Here is a 26236-nt window from a genome sequence, read left to right as displayed (position 1 = left end):
GCAGACTGATTTGAACCAGACCGCTGTCTGATTCTGTGTTGATGCTTCTCTGCAGGTGGAGAATGACTATGAAGGCGAAGATCTAGACATTAAAACACAAACTCAAAGTGGAAGCACTATTGCTGTTGTCAATAAAACTGTCCAACCTGTACAGCCAGGAACCTCTTCATCATCTTCATCCTCCTCCTCTTCATCATCATCTTCATCAGTATCAACACATTCTACTTCAGTGAATGTGAATGCAAAGCCTCGTCCTGTAGTGATAAAAGGTAATTGTTTCATACAAATGTTCTTACACAATATAATTATTGACGATATTGAATAATGTCAATAGTCTGAAAATATTATATATTGAAAATTATTAAATGTTACAAATTATGTTTCTATAATATAAAATAACGAATAATAAAAATGTATATGTGATAAAACAAATAATATTATACAATAATAAATAAAAATAGCTTTTAATATAATCATATAATCTTTTATACATAAAACATAAATGTTGACAATACGGAATATTACAAATAAGACGAAAAATATAACAACAATTATATTTTATAATATAAATACATAAAGAAATATAAATGTATAATAGTATAATTTTATATATAATAGTTTAAAAAAAAAAAAAAAGCTGTTTTAAAACATAAATATTGACAATATTAAATATGACCAATAGGCTAAAACATATTTTATCATACAAATAATATATAATATTAATTTTGTATACAAAGGTTGTTCTAAAACCTATTGGCAATATTGAAAAATATTACAAATTGTACTTTTATAATATAAAAAAAATATATAATTTTTATTTTTATTTTCTGAAAGTGTTTAGTGATATCCCTTTCTCTTCTTTGGTCAGAATCAGCTCCGCTGGATCCCCGGTGTTCGCTCAGTCTGAGTCAGGGCACCTGTAGAGACTACGTCATTCGCTGGTACTACGACAAACAGGCAAACGCTTGTGCTCAGTTCTGGTACGGAGGCTGTCAGGGCAACGATAACCGCTTCCAGACAGAAGAAGAATGCAAGAAGACGTGTGTCCTCACAGCCACAGGTATTATTCACTCCTACGGACATGAATGAAGAGTTAATACAAGATAAGCTCTGTCAACACTAGTGTTATTAATGATTAGATTTATTACAAATATTTTTGTTACATTTAGCCAATATAAGCTTAATATTGTTATTTAACCAATACTAAAATACCATTTTGATAACTGAAATGAAGCTGAAATAATATGAAATATTAGATGAAAAATCTAAATTAAAATATATATATGAATTAATAAAATAATATATATAATATGAAAAAAATATAATAGAATATAAATGAATAAATTAAAGCTGAACCACTTTTCTTGGTTGATATTTTTTCAGAACATTATATCACACATACTGAACTTTCCTTCAAAATGTGACAGGTTTTGCATCTTTTTCTGCTTTTATTTTTATAGCAGGCTAAACGGGATGAAGATCTACATCGGTCATTCTACACTGAGCCCCAATAAATGAACTTTATGCTGGTGATGGTGTACCGCAATGACAGATGCCTACAGCCGTCAGCAGTTCTTATTATAATTTCATAAAAATGTTCCCTATCTTTGAGCTCAGGATCTGGAGAAAATGTTTATGCCCCAAATAAGTCAAAAGATTTTCATAAACAAGTACCTGCTAAAGTGAAATGCAGGTGTTATGAAGCTTCAAAGGCCATTACTCACATTTCTTATATTTCTTGGTATCCACTGAGAATCTGTGCACTGCTCTACTTGTGACATGCAGAAATATTATTCACTGAATTGATTGTATATATGTTTTATTTAAAATTGATACACAATTTGTGACTTGAGTAAAGCCACAGGCAGATTTAGTAGACTGAAACTCATAAATGATCTCTTAGTGGTTTTATGGGGATATTATCATTTTGCAGGGAATAAAACAAATAAACAAACAAATAAAATAGTTAAGTCACTAAGTCCTAATAATTTAAATGCAATTATGATTTTCAAAAAGGAAAATATTTTGTATATATTCTTTTTCATGTGTCACAGTTTCTTTATAATAATATTCAGACAAAATAGAGTTGCATTCCTGAATTTTGTATTCAAAACAATGTTTGCCTTTTTTAATGAACCAACCCTTTCCTAACCGTTGTCTGAAATAAGCCGTTATTGAATTGTAGACATAATTTTTTGGACTGTTTTATATAAATGATATTTTTGAATGTGTTCTTTTGTGGAATTCTTGAATAAAATGTTTGGTTAATGATGTCTAACTTCGTGCTTGTTATTGAATGAGAAGGGTGGGTGGATGGATGGATGGGTGGATGGATGGGTGGATGGATGGATGGATGGGTGGATGGATGGATGGATGGTGGATGGGTGGATGGATGGATGGATGGATGGATGGTGGGTGGATGGATGGATGGATGGATGGATGGATGGATGGATGGATGGTGGGTGGATGGATGGATGGATGGATGGATGGATGGATGGATGGATGGATGGATGGGTGGATGGATGGTGGGTGGATGGATGGATGTATGACGGATGGACGGATGATCTCATATAGATCACACATAGACTTCTGCTTTAAACACAAATGTGACTCTGGAGCACAAAACCAGTCTTAAGTCGCTGGGGTATATTTGTAGCAATAGCCAAAAATACATTGTTTGGGTCAAAATTATCCATTTTTCTTTTATGCCAAACTCATATATATAACAGGATATTAAGTAAAGATCATGTTCCATGAAGATATTTTGTAAATGTCCTACTGTAGCCCCTGGTTTCACAGACCAGGTTTAAGCCTAATCCTAGACTAAAATGTAATTCTGAACTGTTTCAACTGAAAGAAAAACTTGCACTGACTGTCTGATCTTAAAATATATCAGTGCCTTTGTTTTGTCTCAAGATGCACACCTGCAATGTTTTTTTTTTCTAAGTACGTTCATAAAAATGACTTAAATGTCCTAATTGAACTATGGCCTAATCCTGGTTTAGTCTAAGACCAGTCTGTGAAACCGGTCCTTTATATAGTATAACTTCATTTTTGATTAGTAATATGCATTGCTAAGAACTTCATTTGGACAACTTTAAAGGCAATTTTCTCAGTATTTAGATTTAGATTTTTTATTTTTTTTTGCACCCTCAGATTCCAGATATCTCAGCCAAATACTGTCCAATCCTAACAAACCTCAATTTCGAAAAATTTACACTTATGACTGGTTTTATGGTCTACGGTCACATTATTACTCCCGACAGCTATTGTTATAATGTGACCAAATACAAATTCACAGGTAATATAACCAGCATGATAAATCTAGTTTGAGATATTCGCGGTTGGTCCCTCCCGGCCCGCTGTACTCGCTGATGTTGCCGTGGTGACGTGAAGACGCTCTGCGCTAAATCCTCTTACAGAGCGACTGAGTTCAGTCAGTATTATCGAAGGAAAAACATATTTACTTCGGTTTAATTCGCTTATAACCCGCTGACAGTAAGCACTGGCCATGGCGTCGGTGTTAGACGCACTCTGGGAGGACAGAGACGTGAGATTTGACATTACTTCGCAGTAAGTCCTCAGGCTAACCTGCTAGCTCAGAAGCTAATGACATTCATTTATTAAATCAGACACATGAAGAGTGAACTTTCGACAGATGTACATTATAGCGTGCTAGTGTTTCATATGATGTGTTTATTGTAATCACAGTCAACGAATGAAAGAGATTAAATGATCTTTAAAGGTTTTAACATTCTCGTATCACTAAGGTTTATAAACTAATACCAGGAGTATTATTGTTAACTAAATTATAACAAAACTAATAAAACGTGTGTTAATTCAAATAAAGATGAAACATGGAAATGCAACTCAAAATATAAACATAAAAGCTCATTTAAATTCTGAATAAAAACTATCATTATATCCAAGTAATATTAAAATACTGAATATTACATACAGTTCTGCTGGAAGTTTGTCAACCCTTTAGTTCCCAGGTAACTTCTAAGCAACTGAAGGCCTTTCTCACATTGGCTAATGTTAATGTTCATGAGCCCACCATCAGGAGAACACAGAGCAACCATGGTGTGCATGGCAGAGGTGCAAGAAGAAAGCCACTGTTCTCCAAAAAGAAAATTGCTTGCTAAAGATCATGTGGACAAGCCAGAGGACTATTGGAGAAAGGTTTAATGGATGGATGAAACCAAAATAGAACTAATTGGTTTAAATGAGAAGCTATTATGTTCGGAGAAAAGAACACACTGCGTTCCAGCTTAAGAATCTTATCCCATCTGTGAAACATGGTGGTGGTATCATAGCTTGGGCCTGTTTTCAAAGTTCAAAGTCCAGACCTTAATCCAATTAAAATGTTGTGGAAGGACCTAAGCAAGCAGTTCATAGGAGGAAACCCACCAACATCACAGAGTTTAAGTGGCTCTGCACTAAAACTCCTACATGTTATTGTGCAGGACTGATCAGCATTTTTTTTTTTTAAATGAACTATTTAGTATTTTATTCTCCTCTCAGACTGAAGCAAGTGATAATATGTTTCATTTTAGGCAGATGAAAACCAGACCAGGTGAAGCGCTTATCGACTGCCTGGATTCAATCGAGGACACAAAGGGAAATAATGGCGACAGAGGTGATTAAATGTATTATTTCAGTCTTGTTACCTGTGGTTATGTATATTAAGTTGTCATAATTGTGACATCTTGTTTTGTCTTTATACAGGAAGACTCCTGGTGACTAATTTGAGGATAATCTGGCATTCACTGGCACTGCCAAGAGTCAACTTGTGTGAGTATTACATCTTTTATTGCGCTCTCATAAAACATAATTTTGATTCTTTTCTTGTTTCTTTAAGTAAATCATTCATGCATCAGAAAGCTGCTTAACATCAGTTGATGCTCACCGATGAATCATTATCCGACTCATCTTGTCTTTCATATTGACCTTTTTATTTATCTTCTATTTTAACAGCTGTGGGATACAACTGTATTATTAATATCACCACGAGGACAGCTAATTCAGTGAGTCATCTTGATGCATGTTTTTCTCATATGGCTCATATGGATGATGTCAAATTCCCTCTTTTTTCCAGAAACTGAGAGGTCAGACTGAAGCACTTTACATATTAACCAAATCTAATAACACTAGATTTGAGTTCATATTCACCAATGTGGTCCCAGGAAGTCCAAGACTGTTTACATCTGTCATTGCTGTTCACAGGTACTTCTGCTATACATAATGACACAATTAGACTGTTTAAATATTTTTTTTTTCTTTTGCTTTTTTTTTCCCCCAGAATTTGAGTTGGCATATTTACTAAATTAACAAACTATTATTTATATTTAGTATTTAAATCTGTAGCTCAATATATGCAATATTCTGTGAATTGTGAATTTTTTTTACAGTTAAATGTATTTTAAGCAGCACTTTGAAGAAATGTTTAATACTTTCAAATAATTTTAATTATTAGTTTTACAGAGGGACATAAAGAAATACCACATAATCTGACAAAACTAATAAAAAAAATTGTTTTTGATTGGTTGAACTGGACCTTTTAATAAAATAAATTACTCAGAGGAAATATTATTATATAAAGCCTATAAGAAATGTTGCATAAGATAAACTTTAAAAACATGGAACAAAATATTATGCTGAAATTACTGGAATGTCAATCAAATATATTTATTTATTTAATTTTATTAATTCACCTGACACAAATAATAAGAAATATTAAGCCATAGCCATGCCTTTACTTAAAGCATGTAAAGTATTAGTACAGTAACCCAACTATTTGTGTTTCTTTCTTTCAGAGCTTATGAAACTTCCAAAATGTATCGGGATCTGAAGCTAAGAGGAGCTCTTATTCAGAATAAACAGCTGAGGCTTCTGCCACAGGAGCAGATTTATGATAAAATTAATGGAGTCTGGAACCTGTCTAGTGATCAGGTGTTTTCAGTGGATTGACAGTATTATTGATTGTTTAATAGGAATTTAACTGAGAAAATGTCTGTTGCTGTGCCCTTAAACAACAAAGCATGGCCTTGTGTTTCAGGGTAATCTTGGAACGTTTTTCATTACTAACGTGAGGATAGTGTGGCATGCCAACATGAACGAGAGCTTCAACGTCAGCATTCCTTATCTACAAATTGTGAGTGTTTCTTTTGCTTCAAAAGACTCAGCCATCAGTAATGAGTTGTAATTATTAAAACTGCTTTCTTTTTCTTATTATTTTGTTTGAAGCGCTCCATAAGGATTAGAGACTCTAAATTTGGACTTGCTCTTGTGATTGAGAGCTCTCAACAGGTGAGTTTGGACCAACATTAAGACCACCAGAAAAAAACATTTATCATATTATGTGACCTATAATGCCCCTAACATTTCATTAAAAGCACACATTTATCATCATTTTTTGATGTGATGAATAAAGGGATAGTAATTTGTACACTACCAGGCAAATGTTTTTCAAAGAAATGATTTAGCAAGGACACATTAATTTGACCAAAAGTGACAGTAAAGATATTTATGTTACGAAATATTTACATTTTTCAATAAATGCTGTTCTTATAATCTTTCTGCTTATTAAAGAATCTTTTAAAAATCACGTATTCCACAAAAATGTTTTCAACATTGATAATAAGAAATGTTTCTTGAGATGCAAATCAGTATATTAGAATGATTTCTGAAGGATCATGTGACACTGAAGACTGGAGTAATGATGCTGAAAATTCAGGTTTGCATCACAGGAATAAATTACATTTTAAAATAAATTCAAATAAATAAAACGGTTATTTTAAACTGTAATAATATTTCACAATATTACTGTATTTAATCAAATAAATGCAGTCTTGGTGAGTATGAGAAACTTCTTTCAAAAACATTAAAAGATCTTATTGACCCAAAACTTTTGAATGGTTGTCAATGTAGAATTAATTCTGTGGTGTGAATGTAGTGACATTTTGTGCTGTTTTCTCTCTCTTAGACAGGAGGATATGTGCTGGGATTCAAGATCGACCCAATGGACAAGTTACAAGATGCAGTGAAGGAAATCAACTCCTTACACAAAGTGTACTCGGCAAACCCCATTTTTGGTGTGGAATATGCAATGGAAGAAAAGGTAGTATTGAAGATTTTTTACTTTTCAGTAAATTGAAAGCAAAAAAGGTAAATAACATGTAAAAAATGTATGAGATTTCTGTCTCAGCCTCAGCCTCTGGAGGAGCTGACAGTAGAGCAGCCGCCTGATGACGTGGAGATTGAGCCAGATGAGCACACAGACGCTTTTACCGTGAGTTTTACCTCATCTGCTACTCTCAGAGATAACGGCACTGCTTTCAACACAGTGCTGTGTGTGTGTCTCACATGCTGAAAATAGCTGATCGCTTAAGCCACAACTCACAATGTCCCATCAACACAGACTTTTGTTGCCTGGTATCAAAAATGTTTACACAGAGCTCTGATGATTCTGACATCAGGAATGTTATCTTATTTCATACTTATAGTAGTTTGTTACACATACAATCACTGATGTGCTATTTCTTCTTCTTTTTCACCTCAAGGCTTATTTTGCAGATGGAAATAAGGTAAATTCGATGTCTGTCTATCTCTCAATCTGTCTGTCTATCTATAGGAACTTTCCATTTAATGACATCTTTTCTTCTTCTTAAGCAACATGATCGTGAGCCGGTGTTCTCTGAAGACCTGGGTCTGGCTATAGAGAAACTAAAAGATGGATTCACACTACAGGGACTCTGGGAAGTCATGGGTTAAAACGTGCAGACTCTCCATACCATTATGTATTTTGGCATTGCATTGTTTACATCCAATATAAAGAATTTCTCATTAGCAAAATGTCTAAATGTTATTTATTTTCAGAGTATTTTTTTATATTTTATAATGACATGTTTACAAATCAAATGTGAACCAAGTGTAAGTTAGGAGAAAAATGCTGGAAAAAAAATAAAAGTTCAGTTTTAATCTTTTGTGTAATATGAATGGACACAGAAATAGAAACATTCATAAATGTGTTAAATATAAAATAATATTTGTATATTAGAAACTGTGAGCTTGTTTTATGTAGAGAACTTTACATACTAATTTTGCTGTTGTGTTGTAAATAAAGTACGAGTGAAAACGTTTAATCTTGTTTTTCGATACCTCTTTAAGCAGTTTTCATAGCAGTGGGTTGATCAAACCAACACATGCAGTTTGTTGGCTCAGGTTTGACAGGTCTGTTTAAAAATGTGCCAACTACTTCACAAATGACCAGAAGAGCTGATTAATTACTCCTGTCTGACAGCAGCTGTTGTTAGCTGACCTTATAGGCAACAGAAGGTTATAAAATAAAAAGAGCATTTAAAGGAATACTTCACAAAAATAATTATTTACTCACCCTCATGTTGTTCCAAACTTGTGTGCTGTTATGTTTTCTGTGGAGCCAAAATGTAAATTTTGAAAATTGTATACTCATTTTCTATTTACAATTACCTTTTATGGTCTGTCAAGCCCCAAAAAGAACAAAAAAACCATACATTTTATATCATGAAAGTGCATAATGACACCATTTTCATTTCTGGCTGAACTTTTCTTTAAAATAGAAACCACAACATGAATGAGTCACAGACCTATAAACTTACTAATCGTACAAATGACACCATGTGCAAAACGGAGGTAATGACACACACCTTTACAATTATTTAAAACTCTTAGACACCTGTTGCTTTCCTATTGACACGTCACTCCTTCCATCCTTTAGTCATACAGCACCAAACACACATTCATTTACAAAACACCCCTGACCTCGGAGTGTGTCCAAGGTTCACAGTTGTCTTTTTCAGTCTTTGACAGCTACTTGATGCGACACTGGGCTACCGTTTGGTCAGCCTAAATTCTTTCTGACTGTATGAGGGGTCTATATTTAGAGGGGCGGACTTAAATTGCGGGGGGTTTGTGTTGGAGCTCTGTGTTATTTCAGCCTCTTACAACTGAGACGGCAAGACAAGAGGAAGTACAGCCTCCTCTTCGAGACCTGCACAATTTGAGATGGAACCCATGAGTATCAAGGAGGACCTGAGGCTCTTCCAGAGCACCCTGCTCCAGGATGGTTTGAAGGAACTTCTGAAGGAGAACAAGTTTGTGGATTGTATTCTGAAGATTGGAGATCAGAGTTTGCCCTGCCACAGACTCATCATGGCTGCATGCAGCCCATATTTCCGAGAGCTGTACTTTACTGAAGATGGCGTTGAGAAGAAAGACTCCAGCAAGGAAGTAGAGCTGGAGAATGTGGATCCCACCATTATGGACATGATTGTGAACTATCTCTATTCGGCAGACATCGAAATCACAGATGAGAATGTACAAGACGTCTTCGCAGTCGCCAACAGATTCCAAATCCCATCCGTGTTCACCGTTTGCGTCAACTATCTACAAAACAAGCTTTCTTTGGGTAACTGTTTGGCCATCTTCAGAATGGGACTGGTTTTGAACTGCCCTAGACTCGCTATCGCTGCTAGGGGCTTCATAGCGGAGCGCTTTGAGACTTTATCCAAGGATGAGGACTTTCTTGAGTTCAACGCTCCCGAGTTGTTCGCTATCATCGGGTGCGATGCTCTGAACGTGGAAAAAGAAGAGGTCGTGTTCGAGCTCTTGATGAAATGGGTCCAGAAGAACAAGGAGAACCGGACGAAAGCTTTGGGAGATGCTTTCGAACACATCCGCTTTCGATTAATACCTGAGAAATACTTCAAGGAGAAGGTGGAAAAGGACGATATCATCAAGGCCGACCCAGAGCTCGCCAAGAAGCTGAAGGTCATCAAAGAGGCGTTTGCTGGAAAACTTCCGCAAAACAAGGAGGGCGAGAAAGGCGAAGGAGAAGACGGGGAAAAAGTCTTGCCTGGTTATCTCAATAACAACAAACGGCTGGGGATGTTCAACAGGGACCTCATCCTGATGATAAACGACACGGCGGCTGTGGCCTACGACGCTGAAGAAAACGAATGCTTCCTAGCAGCCATAGCAGAGCAGATACCTCGAAATCATGTTAGCATTACGTCGAAGAAGAACCTGCTCTATGTTTTGGGAGGACTGTTTGTTGATGAAGACAACAAGGATTCACCACTGCAATGCTATTTCTTCCAGGTTAGGCTAGTCACTCTACGAAGTTGTAGATGCTATTTATAATTATTGTTTTAAAAAAAAGACATTTATTCAAAATGGAAATTCCCTCATCATTTTACTCACCTTCAGGTTGTTTCAAACATGTTATACTTTTGGTAACAGGACTAACGTTAGCCATACCTGGGATTTAGCACACAAGACTAACTTTAATTGTATGGGAACGTTACGTTTTTGTTTCGTTTTTTTGCCATTTTTGGAGCTTTACAGCCCCAGTCCCTTTCACTTACATTACATCGAAAAGAGTAATATTTTGTCTCTGAACTTCTTAGAGCAGGGCTGTCCAAACTCGGTCCCGGAGGGCCGGTGTCCTGCAGAGTTTAGCTCCAACTTGCCTCAACACACCTGCATGGAAGCTTCTAGTATGCCTAGTAAGAGCTTGATTAGCTGCTTCAGGTGTGTTTGATTAGGGTTGGAGCTAAACTCTGCAGGACACCGGCCCTCCAGGACCGAGTTTGGACAGCCCTGTCTTAGAGCTTTTCACATTGCACTGAACCATGTGTTGTCATAACCCTTGGTTATGAAATCCTACTCTCTTGGTTTTAAACACAAATCATGTTTTCAGGGAACGTTTTGTTGTTTTTGTATTTTTATTACTTTTTTGATTATGTCAATATACAGTAATTTTTATGACTTTTAATTTCAGTTTTAGTTATTTTAGTACATCAAGCTAAATTGAAATAAAAAATCTTTCCTTGGCAACTAGCTGAAACAAAATAGGTTTTTCATATTTTATATTTTAAGTGCATATTTTAGCCTAAGTAATGAATATTTGTATGGTTTTAGTTAAGAATTACCCTGGATTAACATTTTCAAGGGTAAAACCCCCACTTTTGTGTTACATACTGGTTTGGAATGACATGAAGGTGAAGAAATTATGACAAATTTTTTAATTTTGGGTGCACTATTCGTTTAATTGAATGACTTTATATTTCTAGGAAGCGGTTTTAGGTGCAGAAAAGTCCCAAATCATTTACAGGCCTAGCTCAAAGGCCTATATCATCAGGGAAAATAAAATAAAGGAAAATTATTTACATTTGTAATTCATGCATATTCTTCAGCTGGACACTCATTCTCCAAACTGGATAGCCCTGCCACCGATGCCATCGCCCAGGTGTCTGTTTGCCATGGGGGAGTTTGAAAACCTCTTGTTTGCAGTTGCTGGTAAAGACCTGCAGAGCAATGAGTCTCTGGACTCAGTGCTGTGTTATGATGTTGAGTAAGTTTCTTCTACGTTTTCTGCTACATAAGCCAAACAAGTCCATCTAATTACTTTCTGTTGCTCTTGGTAGTAAGATGAAGTGGCAGGAGACCAAAAAACTGCCCTTAAGAATTCACGGTCACAGTGTGATCTCACAAAACGGACTAGTTCACTGCATAGGAGGAAAGACGGATGAGAAGTAAGTCAGATTTTAGTTCACGTAAGCTTAATAAAAGACAGAGATTAGGCTTCATTGCTTGTTTCAATCTCTGGAACAGTAAAACCATCAGCAAGATGTTTGCATACAACCACAAGAAGTCCGAATGGAAAGAGCTGGCAGCCATGAAGACACCCAGGTCCATGTTTGGAGCTGTAGTCCACAAAGGAAAGATCATTGTGGTTGGAGGGGTCAATGAAGATGGCCTTTTATCCTCTAGTGAAGCCTATGACTTTGGGACAAACAAGTATGTAATACATCGCTAGTTTTTAACTAATACTTAATCCTGAAACCACAAGTCTTTCAAAAAAAAAAGAAAAAAAAAAAAGTGTTCAACATTGTTTCAAAATTTCAGGTTCACCGCTGTGTGTCGATCTCTATAAAACCATGAACCATGGTCAATATGGTTTTTATGCATGTTCGGGCTGAGGTGTCATTGCATTTCACCATTCTGGTTTGGAGCACTTCGAAACAGTGAATCATTTTTCAAAGCAACTGGTTTAATTGGTTTCAAAGCTTTGTTTCAGCACTAATTGACAGTTACCTTGCAAATTTGGTATTTTCCAGCAATCTTTTAAAATATAGACATCATAGATAATACATTTAACACCACCGAACATCACAGAATTCTGCAAATCTATTGAGAACACTTACTGATTTGAGCTGTTGTTCTTGTTTTCCCTCCAAAATTATGTCACTTCCTGGAGGATGAGGTCACAAAGGAACTGGCTCTTGTTAACATAAAATGATATTGAGGACACATAGAAAACCTACAACATGATCACCAATTAAAACAAAATATTCTCAACAAAATGTTTTGTTTGAACCATATAGATTAGAGATTATTATAATATTCATAATAACTTGCCAGTTTTTCATGAGACATAAATGACAAAAACAGGCAAAAATATTATTGAAAATTCACCCCTATGTTTACTTTTATGGGATATTGTGGCTTTTAAGTGATCCTCTACAGAACTATCAGAATCAGTTTAAACCTTGCTTTTCCCCCCCAATAGATGGGAGCCATTCCCTGAGTTTGTGCAGGAGAGAAGTTCTGTGAATTTGGTCAGTGCTGCTGGTGCTCTGTATGCGGTGGGCGGCTTCGCCATGCAGGAGAACGAGGACAAACAGTGTGTCCCATCGGAAAACACTGACATCTGGCAGTAAGTGTTGTGCTTTACACAGCTGATTTATATTCACCACACACTACCACTCACATTTTGGGATCAAATATTTAACAAATATTTATTTTTTCAATAAATGCAGATTTTTTCACTTTCTATTCATCAAAGAATCCTAGAAGAAAATGTGCACAGTATACAAAAAAAATAAAAAAATCAGCATATTAGGATGATTTGTGAAGCGACACTGAAGACTGGAGTAATCCAGCATTGCATCACAGGAATAAATTACATTTTAAAATATATTCAAATAGAAAACAGTTTAAATGGTAATAATATTTCAAAATACTACTGTTTTTACTGTATTTTTGAGCAAATAAATGCAGCTTTGGTGAGCACAAGAGACTTCGTTCAAAAACAAAGAAAACTTATTGACCCCAAGCTTTTGAACTGTAATGTATATGTCAAGAGCATCTCAATTTTAACAGGTAATGTATCATTCCAATTGGGACTAAATAAAAAAACACTTTTTTTAACAGGTATGAGGAGGACAAGAAACAGTGGACTGGAATGGTAGGAGAGATGCGATATGCTGCCGGCGCCTCCTGCGTTTCTATGAGATTAAATGCAGCAAAGATGCCTAAACTTTAAAAAACATTCTCATCACTTATAGTTTGTGTCCAATAACAAAGTGTAACTATATTTTAAAGCAGTATATTTACTATAATGCACATTCCCAGTCTTTGAAAGTTTTAATCAAAATTGCAACTTTCTCCACATCTAAAAAAAAATACATTTCTTTTGATGCTGACATTACAAATCATTCATCCCTCTTCTTTAACAAAGTAAAAAGTATAGCGAATTATGTCTCATGTTGACTTTAAGAGTAAAAATGACCACAGATTTCTGTTTCATGTTAGGTTCTGTTGTGAAATGTGGTGCAGTTGAGGAAAACATTTCTACAATGGATGCAAAAATTTAATTGACTTTTTTTTATCCATACACACCTCTTTTATTTGATATAAAATGCATAATAAATACATATTTAAGGGCAAACAGCTATGCATTTCTTCCTTGTGAACAAACAAAAAGTCACAAGTAATATCACTTATTACAAAATGAGCAATTCAAATAAGATTGCAGTACTAATATTAGACAGTCTGCAAAAAATCAAAGTTTCAAGATAATGTCTCTGAGAATATTTTCTTCCTCAGATATTCTTTCCATGCATCTTCTGTGGAAAGCTCCATTGAGTTCCATTCAAAGTGAGGAATCTGTAGGAATACGCATTATTAGCAAAACCACACTTTTGTCGTCAGAATTATGCGTTATCTTTCTACTGACCTGTAATACATGATACCCTAAAATTTCCAGATGTCTTTTCTTCATCATGGCCTCTCCTTTCATGTGCCAGGAATTTTTGCAGAAAGATTTGGAGTCCAGGAAATCCAAGGCAATGCTAGACAGATTTAGAGAATCATATTATGTCTGTTTTTTAAATGTTCTCGTGCGCAATAGAGCGAGTGCAGGTCACATGACGCATACCGGCGAGCTCCGGACGGCAGCTCTGTCCTCTCTCCACCGTCTTCCGATCCGGACTGCCAGTGAACGTTTCCGTTCTCACTGATCTGCAGCTGACTGGGTTCGCTGTATGGTACCGGATGAAGATGGCGATCCAGGACAAGTTCAAAATCTGATGACAAAAATATCACAGTTGTCATGTGCCTACTGTACCAGGATGAATGTATTTAGTCAATGAAATATTACACTGTACATCAAATCAACTCTAATATACTTAATGGTACATAGCGCAAATCATACTGACAGGTAAAATACTGACAAGGTCATGGTATGAAATGCATGGAAATGAACTTGTGTACCAATAAAAAAAAAAATTATAATTTTTCGGTTAAAACAGGTTAGACCTAAGGCAAATAATTCCGTCTTTAATTAATGCTTAAGCATGAAAATAAACTTGTTGCATAAAATATAGAGATATTTTTTCAATTAAAGCAGATGCTAATCCTAAACAATTTTTTTTTGTCTTTATTTGACAAGGTAATGCTTAAGCATGGAAATTAACATGTAAAATAAAATAAATACCTTTTGTGTACATCTCATTTCATCGTTAAACTGTATTTTGTCATATATTTAAAGTGAATTTGAAACAGTGGAACCATGGCTTTTAGCTATTTTGAGAGGGATTTTTGATGAAAAGGTAGGCTATTTCGTGTACGTGCACAATGAGACCAGGGAATGTGTTTTTAAAAAGCAAAAATTTAATTAGGTTCAATTTAACCGTACTATATTGGCCACTGGAAAAACACTCATCAAAACATTCTGTTTTACATTTAATGCTGATTCAAAACTCACCGACAGTATAGAAGTATGGCGTCAGCACTGCTACTTTTGCACAGTTCATCCCACCCAGGACGTCCCCGAGCATCTTATGGATCTGCTGCTGAGCTGGACTAATGGAGCTGTTGGCTACAGTGTGGAAAACATGATTTCTAAATAAAATCACTTACATTAAACCTTTTAAATCTATGTGTAATTTGTATCTTGAGCAGCAAAGAAGGATCACGTGACACTGAAGACAGGAGTCACGATGCTGACCTCTCTTCTGCAGCTGTTTACAGTAGCGCTCGTGAAACCAGGGCACCTGGAACTCAGGACACTCCAGACACACGGCCCGATTCAGCTCCATGAGACGGAGACGGATGCGCATGTTTAGAGCATCCGGAAAGGCTGTCAGCAATGAGAAAAAACACAACACTAAACAACAAAGAACTCTTAAATATCACCATACTTCTCAGGTGATTGATAACATTAAGAATTGCAAAGAAACACCTGATAAAAACATCACAGTAAGTAATCCTCACCACTCCAGTCTATCAATTAACGTCTTGTAAAGTGAAAAGCTGCATGTTTGTAAGAAACAAATCCATCGTTAAGAGTCCATAATCCATAATAATGCTTCCTGCAGTGAAAAAATCTGTCTCCTGTTGTCCTCTCACATCAAAATCCACAAAAATATCTGTTTAGAACCATTCTAGACTATTTTCACTTATAAACGGTGCTTGATCTGTGCATATTTCTCTCCTGATTCAGACAAGGCGACTTTTTCACTGAGGGAAGCGTTATTATGGATTATAGACTACTTTGTTTGGAAGCAGAAGTTTGAAGTTAATGTCTTCATGATGGATTTGTTTCTCACAAACACGCAGCTTTTCGCTTCACAAGATGTTAATTGATGGACTGGTGTGGATTATTGTGATGTTTTTATCAGCTGTTTGGACTCTGATTCTGACGGCACCCATTCACTGCAAAGGATCCATTGGTGAGCAAGTGACGTAATGCTACACTTTCCCCAAAATAAATAAACTAATGTCCTTTTTGGATGGCCTGAGGGTGAATAGACTTTTTCCAAATTTAAATTTTTTGGATGAACTATTCCTTTAAGTTTCATATGTGTGCACATAGACATACTCTCCAGATGGGCATCCAACTTTGCAAGAAAGTCCACATTGAAGATCTCTCTGACCACCTCCTCAGGGAAATAATCAGCCAAAGCCAGTGCGTAAGCCATGAGAACCAGCAGGTGAGGGTCAAAAGAACCTGTTTGAAGTAGCAAACACAGGTTACAGTTCAACGTCAAGTATTTAAGATTAGAAACTTTTATAAATGCCTAATGGAAGAATCTTACTAATATACGGAGTGAAATGTCGAATGCACACATCAAAAAACTCCTCCGCTTTCGGTGGATCATAATTTAGCACAGCGAAAGGCAGCAAAGTGGAATAGATTGCAGAGTAATGAATCTGTTCGGAAGAGACAAACATGCAAATTTAACAACAGGTGTTTCTGATGCATTTTTTTAAATTAATAACAATAATAATCATGTTTTTTGAGCAGCAAATCAGCATATTAGAATGATTTCTGAAGGATCATGAGACACTGAAGACTGGAGTAATGATGCTGAAAATTCAGCTTTGCATCACAGGAATAAATTACATTTTAAAATATATTCAAATAGAAAAATAATATTTCATATTACATTTTTTACTGTATTTTTTATTATTAAATAAATATAGCCTTGGTGAGCATGAGAGACTTCTTTCAAAAACATTTTTAAAAAATCTTATTGGGGCCAAACAGTAAAGTATATCTCATTAAATTGCAATCAATCAAAAAAACAAGCATTTATATGAATGATATATTATATACATACATTACATAGCAAAATGCACTGAACTAACTAAAATAAGTTTAAATAATAAAAGTAATAAAACTGAAATGAAATAAATTAAAGCTAAATATAATTTAAAACAAACCTAAAACTAAAAAAAAAGACAAAAGCACATAGCAAAATTACAAAAGCTTAAACTAAAATGAAAAAAACTGAAACCTAATATAACCTTAAAAATTAAACTCATAATAAATAAAATGTATTCATACAACATTTAAGATGACTCCCACCTTGTCTATATTTTCAGTCATCACACTAGCGATACGGTCCATCAGTGCGGTACAGAGGTAGTTAGTCCTGGTCAGATAAATGCCCAGCTCATACACATTAGTCCAGGATACCTGGTCAATCAGTTTCTGCATGGCGACCTTAGACTCTTCCAGCAGCATCTCATCAAACCACACCCCCGACAAACACTTCACTTCGTCCAGCACCACGTCCAGACTCTCGAAGCTGTGCAGCCGCTCACGACTGCAGCGGTCCAGGGTCTGGAGCAGGCGAGCGTACTTGCTGGAGGTGCTGTGCCGGTACGAGGAATCGTTCCGAATCCACTTGGCGACGACCGTGGCGTAAGTGTTGAGGTCATTTAGGTTGCACTGCGGGATCACGGCGTTCACCCGGGAAAGGACGGCCTCGTCAGGACGGGGAGAAGGAAACATGGACAGAACCCTGGTTAGCATGGTCACCTCATACGGATACACACTGCCCTGCAGGTAACTATGAATGATGATCAGAGAAAGACAGAAAAACAACCGTTAAAAACATTCATGTTAAATAAGATGGTTCAATAGTGTTATTTCTTTATAATAAGGTCTCATTAGTTACTTGTTAAAGGATTTTCAACAATGGTGAACAATATATTTATTTGTCTTTGTTAATGTTAGTTAATAAAAATAAAACAATTATATTTAAATAATAATTCTATAATTAGCATTATAATATAATTTGATCATAATAATACTTTTTTATAATAATAATAATACACATTTCATTGTTTGTCCTTGTTAGCATACAAAGTTTGATTTAACAAAGGTATTAATAAATTATTAAATAGTACTGTTTATTGTTAGTTCACGTTAACCTTAAAGACTCCAAAAAAACATGACTTTAAATGATTATACACTGCTGTTCAGACATTTCAGGTGAGTAAGATTTTTATTTTAATTAATAATTTTATTCAGCAAAGATGCATTAAATTTGATCTATTACATTTTTAATGTTAAAAAAAGATATCTATTTTAATTAAACACTTTTCTTTTGAACATTTTATACATCAGAGAATCCTAAAAAATATCAGTTTCCTCAAAAACACAGTATTAAGCAGCAAAGCTGTATTCAGCATTAATAATAATAATAATAATAAATGTTTCTTCAGCAGCAAATCAGCATATTAGAATGATTTCTGAAGGATCATGTGACACTGAAGACTGGAGTAATGATGCTGAAAATACAGATTTGATCACAGGAATAAATTACATTGTAAAATACAGCCTAATCGATTAAAAAAAGTTATTTAAATTGCAATAATATTTCACAATACTGCTGCTTTTACAGTATTCAATTACAGTACTTTCTGTATTCAAATATCTTCCCAACCGCACACTTTTTAACAGTAGCGTAAAAAACACCACAGGTTCAGAATGACACAAAGTTGAGTAAATAATGACAGAATTTTACATGCTGTATGAACTATTGCTTTAATTCTAAGACTCTGAAATTGAAGTTTAAAAAACAAACGATCTCTCTGGTTTTGGAAGCACTTACTGCAGCAGTTTGGCTTTCAGTCTGGAGAAGATCTCTGGATTCTGGCAGTGCAGCAGGATGAGCGATTGAGTGATTCGAGCGATTTCCACTGCCCTATACATCTCCAGATTCCTTAAGAGTACTGCTACCATCCTGCCAAAAAACACATGGTACTGCCATGCAATTACATTGTTCTGACACACAACAATTTCTGCACTGTTGAGGCTGGATGGTATGAAAATACAAACCATGTGTTGGTAGAAATATGTCATCTGTATGCTTTTTTTTTTTAACAGAGCAGACATATTTAATCTTATCCAATCAAATTAGATTTTAGAGTCCTTTAGTTTAAGGACAAAAAGTAAGAATTAACTTTCATGATAAATAATCTTGTATTTTGGTTTTTGAAGAAAAAAAATCAAATGTGATGAACTTAATATACTGAAATATTCACAAATATGCTATACTACATATCATCATATCTATTTACAGGAAAAATGAGTATATATGCATACCATTCACATATTTGGGGTCAGGAGGATTTTTACAATGATAAAAATTGAATATATTTAAAACGTAATTTATTCCTGTGATGCAAAGCTGAATTTTCAGCATCATTACTCCAGTCTTCAGAAATCCTTCTAATATGCTGATTTGATGCTGAAGAAACATCTAATTATTAAAACTTATTATCAAAGTTGAAAACATTTTAAGGATTTTTTTAAAAAGAGAAAGAACAGCATTTATTTTAAATACAATCTAAGAAGAGTAATGCAAGAAGTCTAAGAAAAATGTAAATTTACTGTCACTTTTCATAAATTTAATGCATCCTTGATGAACAAAAGTTTTAATTACTTAAAAAAAAAAAAAAAAACTTACTGACCCCAAACTTTTGAATAGTTGTGTTCCATTTCAAATATAAACTGTTTGCAGTGACATAAGATTTTAGTCATGCCACCTACCCCAACTCTAATAATTATTTGTCTCTGAATGTAATGCAGAAAGTACTTATCTTACTTGTTTATTAACTGAAGGTTTCTGCATTGCATCTCCTCCATTGTCTCCACAACACCTAAAGCCTGATGGGGATTCAGCTCATCAGCCAATAGCAGTGCTGTACTCTCTAACCTGCAAGACCAATCAATCAAATCAAATCAAATCATACTGTTGTGATTCTCCTCCGAGCTGGTTTGTCTGGTTCATGGTTTAACCACTTTTACACCTAATCCCTATGGAGAGAACGATAAATACACTCACTGTTGAACTATACAGTAAGAATGCCAAGGAGTCAATTTAAATAAAAATAAACAAACAAGGCAACATTTCTCATTTTTGTTTCAGATGGAATACTAAAATTACTAAAGCTATAGCTGAAAAAAATTAAGTTAAGTAGAAATATAAATATATATATGGTTAAATATAAATACAATCAATATTTTAAAATTTTTCAAATTATTAAGTAACAGAAATACAATTTTAAGTACCAAAATTACTAAAACTGAAATAAATATAAATTAAAGCTAAAAAGAAATATATATTGAAAAATGACAAAAGGACAACTAAATTAATAGAAATTAAAGCAAAAGTTAAATGAACACAGCAAAATAAAAGCTAATTAAAATATCAATAAATAATACTAAAATAACATCAGCGAAAACAATAAGGGACACTTTCCCCTGCTCACCCCTCTCTGACACCTTGCCTTGCCATTGGTCCTAAAGAAGCAAAGAGTTTGGTGAAAGTGGCAGGATCTGTGCATGTGTCCACCAGCTCCATGAGTCTCTGTCTCACAGCCAGCTGGAAGCCACAGTTATTGTACTGCATCGAGTGATACAGTCCCAGAATGATGCTGATGTGCTCTATGTCCATCCGGGGGACGTTCTGCAGGAGAAGCTGGTTGCATTTCTCCAGGAGGGGGCGGTGAATCTGTTTGACATTTCGGATGAACTGCACAACCCTTCTGGGGTTGTTGAAGTGCAACGGGTTCATTTTGTCCAAAAGGGAGTCCGCTTTTTTGAACAGTGCATCCCGCAGTTGTGGCGACACCAGGGCAAAAATACAGTTCATCAAGGGTGTGAGCACTCTGTAAGGAGTAAATACATTTGTAATTTTGTTGTACTATACCTTCAAAGTGAGTGATGGTTAAAAAAAAAAACAGACCTGGCGTCTTGAATGGAGTCCAGTCTTTGACTCACTATCTGTGTAATCTGACCCATCAGCGGGCTGTGCTGCAGGAACTGATCGCTCAGACAAACCGCAAACTTTGAAAGTGTCGTCATCTGGAATCTGAAAACACAGAAAGCTTGACTTAGACATAAATATTTCATTGCACGTTTATGGGGCATTTATAGGCAACTTATGTTTTGAAATAATCATGTTTAACAGCAGAATTCCTGGTGAAAACTACATTAACCACGAGAAACTGCAAATGACATAGGAAGATTCGGTCTCCATATGCTATCAAACTACCTGTATATTTACTCAAAATGTGCATATATATACTGATATTCAAAATTGTATTTCAGACATTTATTATTTATTTACTGTACATTTTTGTAATTATATTGTGTGTGTATGTGTATATATTTATTTTATTTATTTAGTCATTTAGCAGACGCTTTTATCCAAAGCGACTTACATACATATATATATATATATAAAAATAAATGCATATATAAGCATATTTTATAACTAAATATTTTGTAATTTTTAGAATATTTAAGAATATTTGGCATAAATAATTATGCAGATATTTACTGTATATTTCAAATATATTTTCATAGAGTCTATATTAATACTTTGAATACATATATAAATGCAGATATATATGTATATTTTATACCAAGCATAAAACACTATAAATTTTACATCTACTGTATTTATATGGAATAATATGCATGTTTTGTATAAATAAATAATTATCCATATATATATATATATATATATATATATATGCATTTTGCCATAAACATAAAACATACTGTGTTACATTTATATGAATATTTATGTGCATTTTGGATAAGCAGATTTATGTGCATATTTTGCAATAAACAAAAATATATAGCATATTTCACATTTATGTATATAAAATATATATGTGCATATTTTGCATAAAATCAAAAAATATATTGCATATTTACACCCATTGCAATATATATATATACACACACACAATTATGCATTTATGTGCAGCTTTTTCCATGAACCTCTCTAGTCTGTTCCAAGCCTCTGTCACCAGCTGCTGCACAAGAGAGTCATGGTGTTCTACTTGAAGCCTGCAAAACAAGACATCAAAGAGATCAAAGACTGGCTATTTACCCACAAACATTTAATTAGGACGCCATATATACAGTGCAGTTTAGACCAGGGGTAGGCAACGTCTGTCCTGTAGAGTTTAGCTCCAACCCTAATCAAACACACCTGAACAAGATAATCAAGGTCTTCAGAATTACTAGGGCTACAGGCAGGTGGGGTTTTTTTCAGGGTTGGAGCTAAACTCAGCAGGACATCGGCACTCCAGGACCAACATTGCCTACCCCTGGTTTAGACAATAGCTCTGTTCCAGAAGCTGTCTACATAGATAGCTGCCTACTAAGGGAGCATTGTGACTGAAATGAAACATAACCAAATGCCAAGAAAACTTTTTGATTCAAATAAATTGAAATAAACACTAAATATTGAGCCAAATATTTTAATAAGAATCTCTTTCATCTGACATGTTAGAAGAACTTTTTCATTCCAATGCAGTGCATTACTGTATTTGCTTTTCCCCAAAGAATTCATGCGATTCTGTGTAAGAATTTGACTCAGGCAAGGTATCTCAAAACGCAGCTTGATGCCTACCTATAATACCTTAAAATAATATCTAGTTTTATTCTTTTGGAACAAAAGTTTTTCTTTGACCTTGATATTTTCACTCTGTACCTGAGCACAACATAAAGCATATCCACCACTGAAGCGTCATCCATGAGGCTGATCTTGTTTTCAGCCAGAACTCGAAGCGTCAGGAACTGCGGGTGATTCCGGACCTGCTCGATTGTCCTGAGCATGTGTGCTCGCTCTCTTTGAAACTTCCACAGCTGTCCAATAGCACAGCTCACATGGCTCACGGACAGCTTGGCTTTGTTCCGGCCCACCACATCGAACACCTGGTCTTCAGCAGAGCACGTCTGGAGCTGCTCTAGGACCTGATCACGGCTGACGGCCCCGCGGTGGAACAGTCTGCGGGAACATGGCCGAAGCGATCGGAGCCGGAACATGGCAGAGGACGGCCGGTGTCAGGATACACTCCACATACTAGACAGATCAGACGCACCCCAGAATCAGATCATCAGGTTTAGTCCATGTCAGCTTGAATACTGTCATTATAAAAGCAAAAGATAGTAACAGACATTCTGAAATAGATGTAAATTTTACACTCGTTGTTATTATGCTAATAATATAATTTTTATCAAATTAAATTAGAAAAGACTTTAAAAATTACATTCATAACAACTAGTCTAAATTTTGATTACAATAATTGTAATAATGTATGAAAAAGTTGTGTAAATATCATGCTTTTTTTCATATTACAAAAAATACACTACCAGTCAAGTTTTTGAACTGTTTTTATTTTTTTAAAGACTCACCAAGCCTGTATTTTTTTTATCCAAAGTACAGCAAAAACAGAAAAACTTTTACATATTTTTTACTATTTAAAATAAATGTTTTTTTTTATTTGAATATATTATAAAATGTAATTTATTCCTGTTATCAAAGCTGAATTTTTGGAACCTTACTCCCGTCACATCATCCTTCAGAAATCATTCTAATATTCTGATTTGCTGCTCAAAAAACATTTATTATTATTATTATTATTATTATGTTGAAAACAGCGGAGGAGAATCGTTTTTCAAGTTTTTTTGATGAACAGAAAGTTCAGAAGAACAGCAATTATCAGAAATACAAATATTTTGTAACATTATAAATGTCTTCACTTTTGGTCAATTTAAAGCATCCTTGCTAAATAAAAGTATTAATTTCTGTAATATATAAAATTATACTTAAAATAAAATTGTATATTGTTTAATAATATTAAATATTATACTGACTCCAAGCTTTTGAATGGCAAACTGTATAATGTTACAAAAGCTTTTTTTATTTCAGATAAATAGTCATTTTTGGATCTTTCTATTCATCAAAGAATCCTGTAAAAAAGCTCAATTATTTAAATATTGATAATAATAATAAATCTTTCTTGAACAGCAAATCAGCATATTAGAATGGTTTATTAGAAGGATTATGTGACACTGTAATGATGCTGAAAATTCAGCTTTGATAACAGGAATAAATTACATTTTATAATATATTCAAATAGAAAGCAGTTATTTAAACAGCAAAAATATTTCACATCACTGCTATTGCTGTATTTCATAAGCAGTAATAATTCAAAAACTTTTGACTGGTAGTGTACATGATTACAATACTATACAATATACAACATTATATATATTATGCATACATATATGTGCATAATGCCACCATGTATATATTATCACAATCTTTTTAAACGCTTCTTAGTTTTGCCATAACTCAAATCAGCTGAATTCTTATTTGTCACCAGTCTTTTAAACTCTTACCTAATGCCCTTAAACATGTCTAGCAAACACATATTTAAGAGTTAGAGTAAGCTTTCTCCATCTGACAGCAGCAGATGTGTTGGACAGGATCATGTGCCATATAGGCCTAAATAAACCGGGATAAGAGAGATTCACAGTACCTTCAATATCAGACAGCCATGACATAAGCACACATGTAACGAGAGTCATGTGCTGCAGCAGATCACGTGCAAGAGGACAGATGTGCTCAGAGGAGTTTACAGCCCCACAGATGCGCGCTACTGCTTGTGCTTGATGTGCAGCTGCTTAACGTGCATGTAAGAACAATGTTTTAGCGACCATGTGTACAGAAAAGAGCAAAACTTGAGTGACATGGTCAATGCTACACCTTGCTTCCTGTTTAAGGCAGCGCACAGCTAAAAGTCACGGTGTGTGTCAAAATAAAAGTCACGCCTTGTGGTAGAAAACATGAAAACAAAATGATTATGGAGATAGTAGGTAGAAATATATGAATAAATAATAGCATATGCAAATCATTATCATTATAAGAATATATTATTATATTCATATTGCAATTAATAAATAAAATTCATTTTTAATTCCCAATACTTAATTGCATTTTTTAAATATTTAATTGTATTTTTGGTTGACTATTTTGGACATACAATGTATTTATTTCATGATTTCAAATATGTTAATTACAGAGCTGCTATCTAGGCAAAGTGTGGCTACTTTTGAAGATGCTCAAAAACATGTTACATATTTGCTGTTAAAAAGGGGGAAAATACAAAACATTAAAAAAAATAGGATATCCAGGATTGAGGGTATAGCTGTTAACAATGTTGTCATCATATTAATATTAATAATCTTGTTTTATTGTAGAAATAATGTCTATCTTGGTCTGTTTTTCTTGTATACATTTTTTTTTCTAAAATTTAAAATTGTTTTAACAATAGGAAAATAATTATTAGTTATAATTTATTTATATTTAAATATTTTTATACAGGCATCCCAAAGCAAATCATACTCTAATTTGACTTTTAATTTTGCTTGTTTTGACTATTACTAAGTTTCCAGGAATAATACTTTTTTTATAACCAAGTTTTTTTTTCATACATCAGAATATTTCTAAATAAAAACATCTAAATTGTGTAACAAGAAATTTGTTTTGGGGTTAAAAAGCAATAGTTTAATAAAAACACAGCAATTACAATTTCTTTTGCATAAGATCTTTATTACTGCAATAGTACTAGAGAGTCATTTTAACAACTAGATGTTGTGATGTTTTACAAGGTGAATCCTAGTCTTTTCTTGGACTGATGAATGTCAGGGGTCTCGTTCAGCTCTTTTATGTTTTGAGTGGTACCGCTCACATAAGTGGGCATCTCAACACCCGACTCATTATGGACTAGATAACTTGGTCTAAGTCCACCAAACACGGGTCCCAGACCCCCTCCGATGCCCTCTCTGGCAGCCTTTAGGAGCGAAATCATAGTTAAATGCATAGTATAAAACACATTATAGGAATAGTTCACCCAAAGATAGAAATTTGCTGAAAAGTTACTCACCCTCAGGCCATCTAAGATGCAGAGAGGTTTGTTTTTCTTTTGAAACAGATTTGGAGATATTTAGCTTTATATTACTTGCTAACCATTGGATACTCTGCAGTGAATGGGTGCCGTCAGAGTGAGAGTCCAAACAGCTGATAAAAACATCTCAGTAATCCAAAAGTAATTTATAACATATATTAATATATATTTATATATTAATATGAATTTGTTTTGTATTTGTTATTGTATTTATAACAGTTTTTCTGAAAACACAAAACAAAACAAAACAAAATCCCACAAACTGTATACAAAACGTATACTATCCAAAAGAAAATACAAAAAAAAAACCCGAACAGGCACCAGATACAGTTAAAAATAC

At 34.5% G+C, this 26236-nt stretch overlaps 4 protein-coding genes across 5 annotated transcripts in view; 3 read left to right on the top strand and 1 right to left on the bottom strand.

The window, feature by feature from the left end:
- The window catches only part of LOC306876671 (uncharacterized protein), a 30814-nt gene extending 28538 nt beyond the window's left edge, over positions 1–2276 (top strand). The window contains exons 34-36 of the mRNA XM_079428014.1: positions 56–269; positions 869–1060; positions 1461–2276. Of these exons, the coding sequence (XP_079284140.1) occupies positions 56–269; positions 869–1060; positions 1461–1468 (414 nt within the window). The 3' untranslated portion in view covers positions 1469–2276. The remainder of the gene's footprint in view (positions 1–55; positions 270–868; positions 1061–1460) is intronic.
- A 1097-nt stretch (positions 2277–3373) lies between these two features.
- Positions 3374–8142, top strand: LOC306876587 (BBSome complex member BBS5-like). The gene is made up of 12 exons (XM_079427883.1): positions 3374–3573; positions 4557–4639; positions 4729–4794; positions 4978–5027; positions 5099–5226; positions 5817–5952; positions 6059–6154; positions 6247–6309; positions 6986–7120; positions 7208–7291; positions 7563–7586; positions 7672–8142. The coding sequence occupies exons 1-12, from the start codon at positions 3512–3514 to the stop codon at positions 7771–7773; spliced, it is 1029 nt and encodes a 342-aa protein (XP_079284009.1). The 5' UTR covers positions 3374–3511; the 3' UTR covers positions 7774–8142.
- Positions 8143–8965: 823 nt separating this feature from the next.
- LOC306876607 (kelch-like protein 41a) lies at positions 8966–13774 on the top strand. The gene is made up of 6 exons (XM_079427908.1): positions 8966–10140; positions 11238–11395; positions 11469–11576; positions 11656–11841; positions 12614–12760; positions 13258–13774. The coding sequence occupies exons 1-6, from the start codon at positions 9046–9048 to the stop codon at positions 13367–13369; spliced, it is 1806 nt and encodes a 601-aa protein (XP_079284034.1). The 5' UTR covers positions 8966–9045; the 3' UTR covers positions 13370–13774.
- Positions 13454–24725, bottom strand: LOC306876606 (FAST kinase domain-containing protein 1, mitochondrial-like). Of its 2 annotated transcripts, none has more exons than XM_079427906.1 (15): positions 24469–24725; positions 22635–23006; positions 21917–21985; positions 20871–20996; positions 20395–20793; positions 19728–19838; positions 18732–18863; positions 17198–17684; positions 16425–16539; positions 16208–16336; positions 15335–15466; positions 15092–15205; positions 14264–14411; positions 14063–14177; positions 13454–13992 (listed from the first exon to the last, which is right to left on the bottom strand). In XM_079427906.1, the coding sequence occupies exons 2-15, from the start codon at positions 22967–22969 to the stop codon at positions 13897–13899; spliced, it is 2508 nt and encodes an 835-aa protein (XP_079284032.1). In that variant the 5' UTR covers positions 22970–23006; positions 24469–24725; the 3' UTR covers positions 13454–13896. The 2 variants fall into 2 exon arrangements, with proteins under 2 accessions (XP_079284032.1, XP_079284033.1); XM_079427907.1 differs by having other exon boundaries at positions 13714–13992; positions 17309–17684.
- Between the last annotated feature and the right edge of the window lie 1511 nt (positions 24726–26236).

Source organism: Barbus barbus (assembly GCF_936440315.1).
Source record: "Barbus barbus genome assembly, chromosome: 11".
NCBI classification, from domain to species: Eukaryota; Metazoa; Chordata; class Actinopteri; order Cypriniformes; family Cyprinidae; genus Barbus; species Barbus barbus.
The sequence above is the reverse complement of the archived record's forward strand: the minus strand, read 5'-3'. Positions and strand labels throughout refer to the sequence as shown.

Bases quoted from the DNA above. Each gene is read 5' to 3' on its own strand.
- LOC306876587 (XM_079427883.1), top strand. From the start codon at position 3,512: ATGGCGTCGGTGTTAGACGCACTCTGGGAGGACAGAGACGTGAGATTT. The intron at 6,310-6,985 runs GTGAGTTTGGAC...TCTCTCTCTTAG, and splicing joins TGATTGAGAGCTCTCAACAG to ACAGGAGGATATGTGCTGGG. The intron at 7,292-7,562 runs GTGAGTTTTACC...TTTCACCTCAAG, and splicing joins AGCACACAGACGCTTTTACC to GCTTATTTTGCAGATGGAAA.
- LOC306876607 (XM_079427908.1), top strand. From the start codon at position 9,046: ATGGAACCCATGAGTATCAAGGAGGACCTGAGGCTCTTCCAGAGCACC. The intron at 11,396-11,468 runs GTAAGTTTCTTC...TGCTCTTGGTAG, and splicing joins GTGCTGTGTTATGATGTTGA to TAAGATGAAGTGGCAGGAGA. The intron at 11,842-12,613 runs GTATGTAATACA...CCCCCCCAATAG, and splicing joins TATGACTTTGGGACAAACAA to ATGGGAGCCATTCCCTGAGT.
- LOC306876606 (XM_079427906.1), bottom strand. From the start codon at position 22,969: ATGTTCCGGCTCCGATCGCTTCGGCCATGTTCCCGCAGACTGTTCCAC. The intron at 16,540-17,197 runs GTGGGAGTCATC...TCTTCCGAACAG, and splicing joins TGACTGAAAATATAGACAAG to ATTCATTACTCTGCAATCTA. The intron at 13,993-14,062 runs GTCAGTAGAAAG...GTATTCCTACAG, and splicing joins TAGGGTATCATGTATTACAG to ATTCCTCACTTTGAATGGAA.